Genomic DNA, 14,243 nt, shown 5'->3' with positions numbered 1-14,243 from the left:
GTTTTGATGTCTTCATTATGATTCTACAATGTAGAAAATAGTAAAAAATAAAGAAAAACCCTTGAATGAGTAGGTGTGTTCAAACTTTTGACTGGTACTGTTTATAAACTTAAAAACAATGAACAACTACACAGAAATGAATGACTTAACAAAAGTGAACATACTCACAGCTGAATCTTACCATTGTGCTGAGAAGCCCAGTGGCAGGTGGAGAAACTCAAGTCGTTCCACAGATGACAATGGTCCCAGGACCACCAAACCTCTCTGTGGCTCCTGTGAGAGAACGTCCAGCCTGCTCACTGCCACCCGTCCTACTGCATCACCCACAGCGCCAAAATGGAGGAGAGAGCTTGAAAAGCAAACGAAAGAAAGAAGCCAGCAGCAACAGAACCGACCAGGTATTTCACATGAACTCCTCTTCACTGCACTCAAGTAGACGTCCAGACGGCAACACAAGCAGTGACCTCCAGCACCTTAGAGAGCAGGCTGGGAGAGGAAGGGTGGGGGTGGCTGAATCACTCAGACTTGCAGTGCATAGGTTCTCTATGGGGAAGGACTCACATGTGATGTGCATAAACCAATATTACATCTCTGTGGTGAGATGTCAAGTGGTGCTGGTGCCTTACGTTCATCAATAGGTAATGGGAAATGGTGGGTTTCATCGTCATGGTGTATGAAAGCTATTCACAGTTTAATCCTTCTTATGGCATAGTAGTACCCTTAGGTTATATGGCTGTACAATAATTTGTTTCATTATATGCTTTTAAAATACAAATTGAGTGGTCACTTAGTGGTCAAACATTGACTACCAGTATTTGAAGATTAGGGTGGGATGAAATCTCTAAACTATGAAATGCCACCACCTGGTGCCTGGATAGCAACTTACAGTAGCTCTGTCGGGAAGAGCTGTTCACCACACCATATCAGATGGCGACAACGCATATTTCAAAATGTGTTAAACTATATTTTATAATTGGTATGCTTTTTACACAGACATTATTAGTATTTTTATTAAATTGTTTCCCATGTCAGTTGAATGCCTGCTAGAATGATGCATGATACAGAATTATGTATTGTAAAATCCAACCAACCACAATGTGATGCATGCATATAACGTATATGGATACATGTCTCAATGGTGTGTGACTGTGAGGACCATTTAGGGCAGTTCAGATTTGCTTGAATAAAATATAATCTCTCTACGCTTCTAATTTATAGAATATTTCCAGTTGTTCAACCTGGGTGAATGTATATATTGGCAATACCTTCGCAATGTTGCTGGGGGAACCACCAACATTTTTTAAATACTTCTTAGATATACAGCTGACGAATACAGAGGCCTCGAATAGCTTCCGTTTGTCACTGGCGTTGATTGGACAGTTCAATAGTCTGCTCTCCACTTGCCCAGTGAGCGGTGCATACTGGTAGACGAGCTCGGATATTATATTACACTTCAATGGAGGAACAGCCCAAAGATCGGGCACAAGAGAGACGATATTACCACCATGGAGAAGAAAGAAACCCCATTCAATACAAAACATCTCTAAAAAATGATCAGATCTCCTTCCAGTACCAGCATCAGGAAACGCAGACGAAGAAAACAGGTTGGGCCATCCGGAAAAGTTAGCAAGCTAGCTAATGTCAATGACTTAGCTAGCCAGTTTATTACTTACGTCGATGTAGTTTGCGTGACTCATAGCAGAGTGGTTGCAAGCTGTTAAAAATACATATTTAGCTCATTATTTAGCTGGGTCAAGCGCTGGATGGGGTAGTTAAACATCGCGTGACAGCTGATGGTTTGACGGATGCGGATTGACCTTGTGCGCCGGTTTCACCACCCATTTCTAAATTTATGCTACTCCCTGACCAAATTCCCCTGTGTTACTAATTAGTCATTTTGTAGTTCAATTGTTTTGTCACGTGCATACGTTGACTTTGTCAAAAAACTCATGCAAATTTGGTCGGAATTCCGTGACATGTTTTGCTAAGAACAACACGCCGGCTCCACTGGAATGTTCTGAGTTGCTGTTTCCCGTCGGCCATGTTAGAAAATGCGAGATGGAAAGCTAACGAGCTAGCTAGTTTAATCCTAGCAACGAGAGTGAGATTTGTCCATAAAACAAGTTGCAATTTGATTTTGTTTACTACCACCTGGCTGCAGACAGGTCTGCAAAAGCAAGATGGCTAACTAACTTACTTTTGAGACTTTTCGGGGATGAAATAGCTAGTTAGTGCAAGACATTTTACACTTGCGAGCAGGTTCGGCTGGGTTGGGCCTGTTGCGTTTATTTAACCATGATGAAGCCACGCAAACATGTTAGCCTGGGTAGGTGATTTGACGACATAGCATTTTCTTGCTAGCAAGCGGGCTGATTCATGAGATTTTGATTTTAATAAACAATTCAGAACTAATTTCTGCTTGTTTTAGCTAACGAAGTAAGTGACTTGAAATGTAATTGTAGCCTTACCAGTTTTTTTCGACAAGTTCACACTTGATGGCATGCATAAAACAAAATGTTACATACCTTGGCTTCAGTTCAGACAAGACAATAGAACACCATTTAACACAAATTTAGTTATTCTGGCTATAACATTAAGATGTTTTGTTAATCGATATTTTATACATGTATTTTAGGCGCAATGACATAATCTTTAATCTGGTTTAAAATGTTGTCTTTAGATGCTACGATGGAACGTATTTTTGTATTAGCTAGTGAAGTCAAGCCCAGTTACATTGTCAACCACCTTCCCCTTATCAAACGTTTATAGGATCATGTCATGGTAATTTCTACCTACAGCACACATTTTTCTCAGGTGATTTCTGTATGGTATCTAGTCACAAGTAGGCTTTGGGACTACTCAGATTCAAGGGAATCTGATCTGGCACTGGTGTGTGGTTGTTTGCTGCCAGCTGACCTATTCAGTCTAAATAGACATGATACAGCATCTTATAAAGGCCTTGGCATGTTTCCTGTAAAAGGAGCTGCGAACTTGCATTCTTGTAGGCAGATTAGGTCTGTTAGTCCCCTTTGATATATTTGGAGAGTGAGGTGTTAGGGAATTATGGACTTTGCTTGGACTTTATAGTCTACACATGTATTATTGGCAGTGCAACTGACTTTTGTTTTCTTTTACAGGCAATGGAAAAATAAACATCGGTGAGGTGGAGGGGGAGAAGATTCTGTCTGCAAAGGATTTTGTTGGTATCCCTCTTCCCACCTACAGCAATGGAAACAGACATTTAATAAATGCTAATGTAAAACAGAAGTCAACACGCAATGTTTTTACCACTCTTTCAAAAGTGGGCAGCAAAGAGGGTCTTGTTCACAAGAAGAATATGGACCGCATAAATGACAAGGCCCAGGATTTCACTAATCACTATGAGGGAAAGTTTTTGGACAAAAAGGAATCTGCTTTGTTTCTGAATGGGGTGGTAAACTCTGCTCATATTACAAATGGTTACTCCAGCAAGTCACCCCCTGATAATGATGGCAGTGGCTCAGAAGGTGGATATACTACTCCTAAGAAACGCAAGACCAGACGCAACAGCATCAAGAACACCGAGCATGTGACAAGAGAAAGGGAGAGAGTCATGCAGCAGGGCAATGCCACACAGGAGCCAGAGGTTTCTGAACTTGAACCAACAGAGAAATTGGTGAGCTCGCAAATTCACCATAAAGCAGACGCCCAGACAGCAGTCAAGCGGATGGATGCTCCAGAGGTGGCTATGGGTGAACTGCAGAAGAAAAACTCAGACAGTAAGACTGCTGCAGGTGCCTTTGGTAAAAAGTTTGAGAATAGGCCCAAAGCCAAGCTCTCCTCTTCGAAAGAGGACTCTTGGACTTTATTCAAGCCTCCTCCAGTATTTCCTGTGGACAACAGTAGTGCTAAAATAGTGCCCAAGATTAGTTATGCAAGTAAAGTTAAGGAGAACCTCAACAAAGCAGCCCAGGCTGGAGGAGAGGTGCAGACTCCTCAGGTGCCTGGTAGACTCTCACAGGTCCCCATGTCTGCTATGAAAACCATCATCTCAGCTAGCTTTACTAATGGCCCCGTTTCTGGAGATGGAAATAGTTGCCCGTCTGTTGGTACCTTCTTCACTCCTGCTGCTAGTAGTATTCCGCCAGCCACCTCTCTCCCATGTGGGGAGAACGTAGCATCCACTTTGGACAATGACTATAACTCTTTAACCAACCCTGCAGCTGTAGATCTGAGAAAGTGTACTCTTTTCATTTACCCCCTAAACCCTTTAAATATGCAACCTGTGCTCCCTAGTGCTCGCCAAGTGGACACCCAGGCTGCTCAGACAAATCAGAAAGCCTTGGGGGACATTTTCCAGAATCAGTGGGGGCTGTCTTTCATCAATGAGCCAAACGTGGGGCCAGAGGGAGGAAGCGGGCTGGTGGCTGCCGTGGAGGGCAAGGCTGCGGTGGTAACATTTCAAGGGGAGCAATGCCCTGCTGCCAAGCCAGGCCTTGACTCTAATCTATCAATCCCAGAGCCTTTGCCTCTCACTTTGGCTCAAGACTCAGAGAAAAGGACTAGTGCCCCAGCTTGCCCACCTGCTACAGTGAAGGGTGAGGATGGGGAAAAGACTCAGCTGTCTAGACAGGAGAAGACAAAGGGCGAGGCTAAGAGTCCAGGTGCAGTTTTGTTGGCCTCTTGTAAAGACATTAGTGCTAAGCCTGCCCAGGCCCCCCTGACCAACCTAGTGTTGGGACTGTCTAAAGAGCCGCCCCATTCTAAGAGCCTGGACAGAGGTAGCTGGGGGTCATTTGATCTGAAAGCTGCTGTTACTTATCACACTAAAGGTAACTCCTCTTACCCTGCTTTATCAATTCTATGAACATATGTATTAGAGGTCGACCGATTTATGATTTTAACACCGATACCGATTTATTGGAGGACCAAAAAAAGCTGATACTAATTAATTAATATATGACTTACAACAATACTGCATGAACACTTTTTTATTGTAAATTAATATAATACATTAATCAAATCTAGTCTCAAATAAATAATGAAACGGGCTTAATTTGGTTTAAATAATGCAAAAACGCAGTGTTTGAGAAGAAAGTAAAAGTGCAACATGTGCCATGTAAAAAAGATAACGTTTAAGTTCCTAGCTCAGAACATGAGAACATATGATGCTGGTGGTTCATTATTCCCAGTTCTTCAATATTCCCAGTTAAGAAGTTTTAGGTTGTTATTATAGGAATTATGACGCGTCAACTATCTCTCTCTACCATTTGTATTTCATATACCTTTGACTATTGGATGTTCTTAATGACACTAGTATTGCCAGCCTAATCTCAGGAGTTGATAGGCTTGAAGTCATGAACAGCGCTGTGTCTCAAGCATTGCTAAGAGCTGCTAGCAAAAGCAGTAAAGTTTGAATGAATGCTTACAAGCCTGCTGCTGCCTACCAACATTCAGTCAGACTGCTCTATTAAATATTATTTTTTATTATTTTTTGATTTTTTTCACCTTTATTTAACCAGGTAGGCTAGTTGAGAACAAGTTCTCATTTGCAACTGTGACCTGGCCAAGATAAAGCATAGCAGTGTGAACAGACAACAACACAGAGTTACACATGGAGTAAACAATTAACAAGTCAATAACACAGTAGGAAAAAAAAGAGTGTCTATATACATTGTGTGCAAAAGGCATGAGGAGGTAGGCAAATAATTACAATTTTGCAGATTAACACTGGAGTGATAAATGATCAGCTGGTCATGTACAGGTAGAGATATTGGTGTGCAAAAGAGCAGAAAAGTAAATAAATATAAACAGTATGGGGAAGAGGTAGGTAAAATTGGGTGGGCTATTTACCGATAGATTATGTACAGCTGCAGCGATCGGGTTAGCTGCTCAGATAGCAGATGTTTGAAGTTGGTAAGGGAGATAAGTCTTCAACTTCAGCGATTTTTGCAATTCGTTCCAGTCACAGGCAGCAGAGAACTGGAACGAAAGGTGGCCAAATGAGGTGTTGGCTTTAGGGATGATCAGTGAGATACACCTGCTGGAGCGTGTGCTACGGGTGGGTGTTGCCATCGTGACCAGTGAACTGAGATAAGGCGGAGCTTTACCTAGCATGGATTTGTAGATGACCTGGAGCCTGTGGGTCTGGCGACGAATATGTAGTGAGGGCCAGCCGACCAGAGCATACAGGTCGCAGTGGTGGGTGGTATAAGGTGCTTTAGTAACAAAACGGATGGCACTGTGATAAACTGCATCCAGTTTGCTGAGTAGAGTATTGGTGCAAGACACAATTTCCCTAGTTGATATTGCCTGCTAACATGAATTTCTTTTAACTAAATATGCAAGTTTAAAAAAATACTTCTGTGTAATGATTTTAAGAAAGGCATTGATGTTTATGGTTAGGTACATTCGTGCAACGATTGTGCTTTTTTCACAAATGCGCGTTTGTTAAATCATCCCCCGTTTGGCGAAGTAGGCTGTGACTTGATAAATTGACATGCACAGCATTGATTATATGCAACGCAGGACAAGCTCGGTAACCTAGTAATATCATCAACCATGTGTAGCTAACTAGTGAAGAGTGATTTATTTTATATAAGATAAGTTTAATGCTAGCTAGCAACTTACCTTGGCTCCTTGCTGCACTCGCATAACAGGTGGTCAGCCTGCCACGCAGTTTCCACGTGGAATGCAATGTAATCGACCATAATCGTAGTTCCAAAAATGCCGATTACAGATTATGAAAACTTGAAATCGGCACTATTTAATGGGCCATGCTGATTAATAGGTTGACCTCTAATATGTATTACACATTGGTACCGTTAACCTACTATTTCACTTGCACCAAAAGCTTTAAATCCATTATCTTCACATTAAAGACAATGTGTCTAATAATACAATTGTCTTATGCATCTGGAGATGATAATCTTTTTTTTCTCTCTCTACAGAAATGGAATATGTTTTCAATTTGCAAAAACAAGGTAAAGTAAAAGGTCTCTTTTCTGTGTAGTGTATTTTTTTAAGTTGTGAAGTTGGGTTTTCTATTTGATGTTCAAAGGTATACAGCTGAAGTTTGAATAACATGCATTATGTGTTAAGTTCCCCAGGGCCTTCACACTCAATTTCTGTCCTTCTCCCCCCCCAGATCCAAAAAGAGTAGTCTGTTATGACAAGACCAAGGATGGACCTTATCAGTGAGGTAGTGAATGTCAACAATTACATGTACCTTCTCCCTACCTGGGTGCTGCAGATGTCGTCTTTGGCGGTTATGATCCCGTTGGAAAACAAAATCGAGTCAACTGTGATATTGGGACAGAAAGATGCATGTCCTGTGACATACATTTATTGGAATACAGAATGGGATAATGGGATTTGTTTTTTTGGGGGGTGCGTCAGAGAAGAGGAAGATGACAAGGGAAGGTGTAATATGAGGAAATATGAATCCAATTATTGGCATTAAGTTGAGAGCAGGAGCTTTGGCTGATGCTCTGGACTACACAAAGACTCAAACACTTGAAAGAAATTTTGGGTGCCTCTCCCATGTGAATGGACATTTGTGACACTTTCTGCTGTAATAGATGTTGGTCTCATAGCTCCTTCCTCTGGGTGTTGAGGACATAAGACTGAGGAAGGCGCAAATTGCACCTCCCAAGCCTTTATCCTCTTGCCCATTGAACTGTGGTGACTGTCTGACAGTAGGATGCCTCAATCGTTTTTATTTCCTCATGCATTCAAATTAGTCCAATATATGTAGATTTGTGTATGTGTTATGATTTATGCATACACATCAGTATATGTGCACATTTGAATACATTTTAAAAGAAAATGACCTAGAAATTCTAAGAATGCCTTGAAATTTACAAAATGTGAAGATTATGAGAAGGCTGGTAGTATTGATAAGCCTGTTGGGCTGCAGGTTAAATGAGAAATATATATGTTTAGGGAATTCATTTGTCTTAATTACTTTAGTGAATTAACTATGCCCAGCAAAGACCTGACTGCTTGGTATCAGTTTTGACAACTATTTTACTCTGTTTTCTATGGTTTAGCGATTTCAGATGTGATCTACAGTAGCAACAAACTCCCAGAGCACAGATAGAGACGTGTCAAATCAGAATGAAACTAAAGCCATGTCATAATCTCGTGGTTCGGTTGTCAGTTTTTGTTGCCGTGCTAATCAGTAAAAAGGTTGTGGCATTAATTGTCTTCATCTGAGTTTAGCTTTATTTGTACTTTTATTTCTTCTTAATCCTTGCTGTTTTCAGTCTACATATTTCATTAATTTCAGATTAAGATTGATGTAGGCTATTCCTTAATTTTAGATGTAGGTTCTCTTGAGCTTTTCACTTGATTGTGGGAGTTTTTGGGAAGATGAGAAAAGTGACATTGTGGAGCAAGGGCTATCTATGTATGTGATATTTCAAAATAACTTTTTTTTGTTTGGTGTATTTCATCAGTAATGTTCAAAATGTCTAATTCATTAGGCCTGTCTAAGCTATATTTGCTGACACCATGTGGAGAAATGGCAAATTTCTTATTTTCTTGCTCAAGCAATTTGCTTTTGATTTGCTGACCAACCTGTTCAGCATAGGATACTATTTGCCCTTTCAGCATTTGGTCTTCAATCTCTCTCTCTCTTACGATAATGTATTTCTTGCACGTGTTTACTGGTGTGGATGAGATGTGAGAAGTCGCAGTATAATATAACCAAGCAAATATTAGACAAACAATCGCAATACTAATCATTTCATGTCCCAGACCAGCCGCTCTTTGTTATACTGTGCATAGAGATTTGGTGGTGATGGCGTTTCATAATACTATATCATCGAGTTAGTCTTTGATCAAAGTGACTGTCAAGAGGCCTAAACATGTCAAGGCAGGCCAAATTTGGCAATACATTGAGTGGACAACCACGATGTCATTGGTACTACCATCTCCCTCTGTTGGGTTTTTGGTTTTGCGCTAAGGAAGGACATTAGTTTCTTTTCTCTAGCATAAATTATTTGGTTGTGTGGATTAATAGCACTTTATTTAACATAGTTTTTTTAAATCTTTCAATTACTACAGATATACAGTACCAGTCAAGTTTGGACACACCTACTTGTTCAAGGGTGTTTCTTTATTAGTACTATTTTCTACATTGTAGAATAACAATGAAGACCTCAAACTATGAAATAACCAAAAAAGTGATAAACAAAGTATCCACTCTTTGCCTTGATGAATGTTTTGCACATTCTTGGCATTCTGTCAACCAGCCTCACCTGGAAAGCTTTTCGAACAGTCTTGAATGAGTTCCCACATATGCTGAGCACTTGTTGGCTGCTTTTCCTTCACTCTGCGATCCAAACCATCTCAATTGGCTTGAGGTTGGGTGATTGTGGAGGCCAGCACTCCATCACTCTCCTTCTTGGTCAAATAGCCATTACACAGCCTGGAGGTGTCTTGGTGTCATTGTCTTGTTGAAAAACAAATGATAGTCCCACTAACTGCAAACCAGATGGGATGGCATATTGCTGCTGTGGTAGCCATGCTGGTTAAGTGTGCCTTGAATTCTAAATAAATCACTGACAGTGTCACCAGTAGAGCACCATCACACCTCCATGCTTCACGGTGGGAATCATACATGCGGAGATCATCCGTTCACCTACTCTGCATCTCACAAAGACACAGCGGTTAGAACCAGAAGTCTCAAATTTAGACTCCTCAGACCAAAGGACAGATTTCCACCGGTCTAATGTCTATTGCTTGTGTTTCTTGGTCCAAGTAAGTCTCTTATTATTGGTGTCCTTTAATAGTGGTTTGTTTGCAGCAATTCGACCATGAAGGCCTGATTCTCCTCTGAACAGTTGATGCGGAGATGATTCTGTTATTTGAACTTTGAAGCATTTATTTGGGCTGCAATCTGAGGTGCAGTTAACTCTAATGAACTTATCCTTTGCAGCAGAGGTAGTAACTCAGGGTCTTTCTTTCCTGTGGCGGTACTCATGAGAGCCAGTTTCTTCATCTGCGCTTGATGGTTTTTGCGACTGCACTTGAAACTTTCAAAGTTCTTGACATTTTACGAATTGACTAACCATGTCTTAGAGTAATGAGCTGCTCTTGCCTTAATATGGACTTAGCCCTGTTTGGTAAAAGACCATCTTCTGTATACCACCCATAACTTGTCACAACACAACTGATTGACTTAAACACATTAAGAAGGAAAGAAATTCCACAAATTAATTTAAGGCACACCTGTTAATTGAAATGCATTCCAGATGACTGCCTCATGAAGCTTGTTGAGAGAATGCCAAGAGTGTGCAAAGCTGTCAAGGCAAAGGGTGGCTACTTTGAAGAATCTGAACTCTATTGAGTTAACACTTTTTTTTGGTTACTACATGATTCCATGTGCTATTTCATAGTTTTGATGTCTTCACTATTATTCTACAATAGTGAAAATAGATAGAAACCCTTGAATGAGTAGGTGTGTCCAAACATTTGACTGGTACTGTGTATATATATATTTATATAATGACATACTAACTTCTTTTAAGAATGGCTTTGGTTGGACTGTTCTTTTTAAGAAAAATAAATGAATAAATAACAAATGTCACTCAGGTAGCATTGGTAAAGCCATGACAAAGTTGGAACAATTTTGTTTTCTGCCAAATGGTTCAAAACAAGATCCTCATATTGTGCTCAAATTTGAATTGCTAAAATATTGAATTGGAGTCATATTTAATAATAAAATACCAAAATATTTAGCTTACAGAAAACACTGACATTGCTTGCAAGCAGCTGTCATACATGTTATGTAGGCTTCAAACTTTTTTAAGTTCTCTGTTTAGGCAATTTCACTTTAAGCACACTGATTTGCACCGTTTTCCACCTGTTATTGGACAGGGTGATCTCTTACTGTCCTTTGAATCTTTTGTCATTCATGACCTGAAGCACTTCTGTGTTCCCAGTCCAGGTTATATGCAATGGCAGGAATCTATGTCTGTGCTTCCTAGTCCAGCCCTCTCTGGTCACGTCATGGCTTGTTCTTGCAGACTGAGAGGGAACTACAAGAAGGTCACACATACCCCTGCTGTGTACAAAACTGTGTCTCACATACACTTAAAGGGCAATTCTGCCACTTTTCAACCTCATTCATCATCTCTGCACCATACCAGTGTCTCTACATATGAAAAACATACATTTCTGTGGTTTAGAAGAAAAGTACTAAAAAAAGTATTCTCTGTGACATCACAGGGTAGGTTTTAAAAGTAAGAAACTGATTTTCCAAAACCAACACATTTCTAGCCAGGGGGAGGGTATTTTCTTGCTCCCCACGTCATTGTGAATCTCATTGCATTTGAAAAATTGCTGTTTGTCATCAGGTAGAACTTTTTAGTAATGCACCATTTTCACATGTGTAGACACTGGTATTGTGCTGAAGATAATGAAAAGGGGTAAGATGACCCTTTTTAAGTTACTTCGCTGTGGAATTCAAAGCAAAGGATAGACCTCTGGGATGTGGTGTTTTACTAAGTGTTATCAGATGGGGAAACTCCTATCGAGCAAAATAATATCTTATTTGGCTAATGCTGGACAATGGAGAAATGTATCTGTTTTTATTTTTGTCTTGATCGGCAGTGGGAATTGTTTTTGCGATGGACAACCAAGTTTGAATAGTTTGCAATGGTGACATTGACGGCAAAAAAATAAAATGTATATCTTCTTTTAAAAATGTTACTTGTACTTTGAATGTTCATGCAGTCGATTTATGTTAATTTACTTGGTTCCCCAAAATATTGGAATAGAAAACACCAGATCATACCACGGGGTAAAAAAACAAAACAAGTTTGTAATTTTCATAACCCTAATCTCTCTTTTTATTTTTTATCTTGAGTGTGAGAACAAGTATGCTTCTTTGTGAAAGCGGGCAGGCAATCTCTTTTGAAGTCGGTGTGTAAAAGTGCTCTAACAGTTCTAAGTACAGATTATGTTCATTGTTTTGATCCAAACATGTCCCCTTTTATTTGAGTCTTAAGAGGGCTCATTGATCTCTAGGGAAATAACGCATAAGTTTTCCCCCTTAGATATTTTAAAGCACTTGAAGTTAAATGGGTATTTTTTGTATTTAAGAAAATAATATAGCTATATTAATTCAACGATAGTGTAATAGGATGTAAACCAAAAACTGGTTCTTAAAAGAGGAGTTGGTTTGAGAAATACTTTGCTACAAGAGAGCGCATGTGGTGAAAGAAAATTGAGAAAGTGATTTCTGTCTTTATTTTCATCCCCCTTAGGATGTGCAATCACCTCAAGGATTCTCGCACAGTCCCCTGAGTTCTGAATAGGAGGACTGCTGTTTGATGTGTGTGTAAAAGTGATCTCTTCCAATTATATGCAAGTTTCCCCTTTTTTTCCAAGACCCTTGTATCATGTTCATGTGCCTGTGTGAAAAGTATGCTTTTACAGTGATTTTGATCTTTTTTTGTTTGTTTTGAAAATCATTTGTGCCATGTCTTTTTGTTATAAAAAATAATCTACATTTGCAATGTTTAACATTTTTTACAGCTTCCTTTGCTGCTTCCTTTCACTGACATGGAAGAAGCTGAAAGCAATGTGCGTTTTTAGATGTTTTGAATAAATTTCACAGCTCAAAATCGAATGACGTGCAACATCTTTCAGTGGGCTTTTAATGAAACCTGCTTGGTGGTATGTTATAGTCTGTCCGTTAAGTTAGTAGAGCAATTTTGAATTTGACTTTTGAATTGATCTAACGCATTAATGTATTAACTTTGTATGTTTAATAAGCTGTTTTTGTTTTATTTTGTGTCACTTAATTTATTTGTAGATGCACAACTAGAATGGAACTATTTTGCTTCAAAGGAAAATGATGGGGAGAATTAGGCTAAGCTGTCTCGTTTTTTTTAAATCTTAACAAGTACCTACTTTTTTAAGACCATTTCATTATTGAATCTCAATTCTCATAATTTTATATAAAGCCCCAATGTTCAGATCTTTGTGTCTGAAAACAAATGGTAATGGTGGAGATAGGAGCACTGAAAGAAATCCAGAGTGTTCCTATAAAGAATTTGTCCCTGATGTTCTTCATCACATGTGTTAAAGGGGATTGATATACTGTTTGACAACTCTTATTTTTTGTTTGCCAAAGGTACTAGTGTACTTTTCAGATATTTAGCCGCTGTATGGTCCATGCTCTTAGATTGGAAAGACTGATGTTTTAAGCCAGCCTTTGTCTGAGCCAACAGCAGCTGAATGCCATTGTGGGAGTCTGTGTTGGTATGAGTGAGGACAAATTTAAATTAAATAAAAACATGTAAATAGAAATCACAATTACCGAAAGTGCTGCTTCTTCATCCAGTTATCGATTGTCTGTAATGGGAAATGCTGGACTCGAGGTGAAAATGGCACGAACACCATCTCCCATGCCTCCTGTAAAAACATTTGGAGGGTGGGGGCTATTTTGTTTACTCTTTTTGGCACATGAGAGCTATTTGTAGATGCACATTATGTTAAAGACAAGTGAAAAGTGTTTATTTCTGGGGCTCCACCGTAGCTTTTTGAAAGATGGTGTGGTCATACTAAGATGTGTGTCTGAAGAAAACAGCTGTGTGTGTGGTGCCAAGTCCATCTTTGTACTCGTTCTCTCTGTTATCTCTGTGCCTGTTGATGGATTATCAATTGGCTCCTAGGAAATTTGCCCCTCAGAATTTGAGGCATTTACAAGTTGACATTTACAAGTTTTAGTGTGAAATGGTTTTATTTTCAGAATTTAACAAATGCATTTTTTTTTAGCATGATAATATCCCTCAATTTCCAAATAAATGCAAGAAATTCAGTGTTCACAATTTCAGTTTCCATTAAACTGTAAAATTTTCGTTAAAAATCCTCACTGGTTTCAGTTTTTTTGTTCTCCCCTAACATTTTCAATTGAGATCTCATTGCAGGAAAGGATTTCACAGTAGGTCCTGTACAAGGTGTGGAAAATTAAGTGCACCTCACTCACCTATTGCTGAATTTTCCATGAAAATTGAAGTTTGCTGCAGCACCTCACATCATGGTATATAGGCTATGTCGGTGAGCATTTGAAAGTTGAGTAATATCATGTTTGATTTCTGGTACCATTCTGCCATTTTATATCAGTATTTTGGGATTGACAAATGTTGAAACATTTTGCCCTGGTCTGGCAAGGAACAACAAAATGTTGTTTGTAATTCTAAACACAGTTCCTTCCATGCTACAGGTAGAGGACAACATGGAAACTGTGG

General features: G+C 39.4%; 1 protein-coding gene across 1 annotated transcript; it reads left to right on the top strand.

Annotated features, from left to right (window-relative positions):
* The first annotated feature begins 1,359 nt into the window (after positions 1 to 1,359).
* LOC135550503 (FMR1-interacting protein NUFIP2-like) lies at positions 1,360 to 13,863 on the top strand. Its single transcript, XM_064981396.1, has 4 exons — positions 1,360 to 1,604; positions 3,138 to 4,811; positions 6,930 to 6,962; positions 7,127 to 13,863. Exons 1-4 carry the CDS (start codon positions 1,457 to 1,459, stop codon positions 7,177 to 7,179), a joined length of 1,908 nt encoding a protein of 635 aa, XP_064837468.1. The 5' UTR covers positions 1,360 to 1,456; the 3' UTR covers positions 7,180 to 13,863.
* The last annotated feature ends 380 nt before the right edge of the window (positions 13,864 to 14,243 follow it).

The sequence above is a fragment of the Oncorhynchus masou genome, chromosome 12 (genome assembly GCF_036934945.1).
Source record: "Oncorhynchus masou masou isolate Uvic2021 chromosome 12, UVic_Omas_1.1, whole genome shotgun sequence".
In the NCBI taxonomy this organism is placed as follows: Eukaryota; Metazoa; Chordata; class Actinopteri; order Salmoniformes; family Salmonidae; genus Oncorhynchus; species Oncorhynchus masou.
This window is presented reverse-complemented; position numbering and strand designations above follow the sequence as displayed.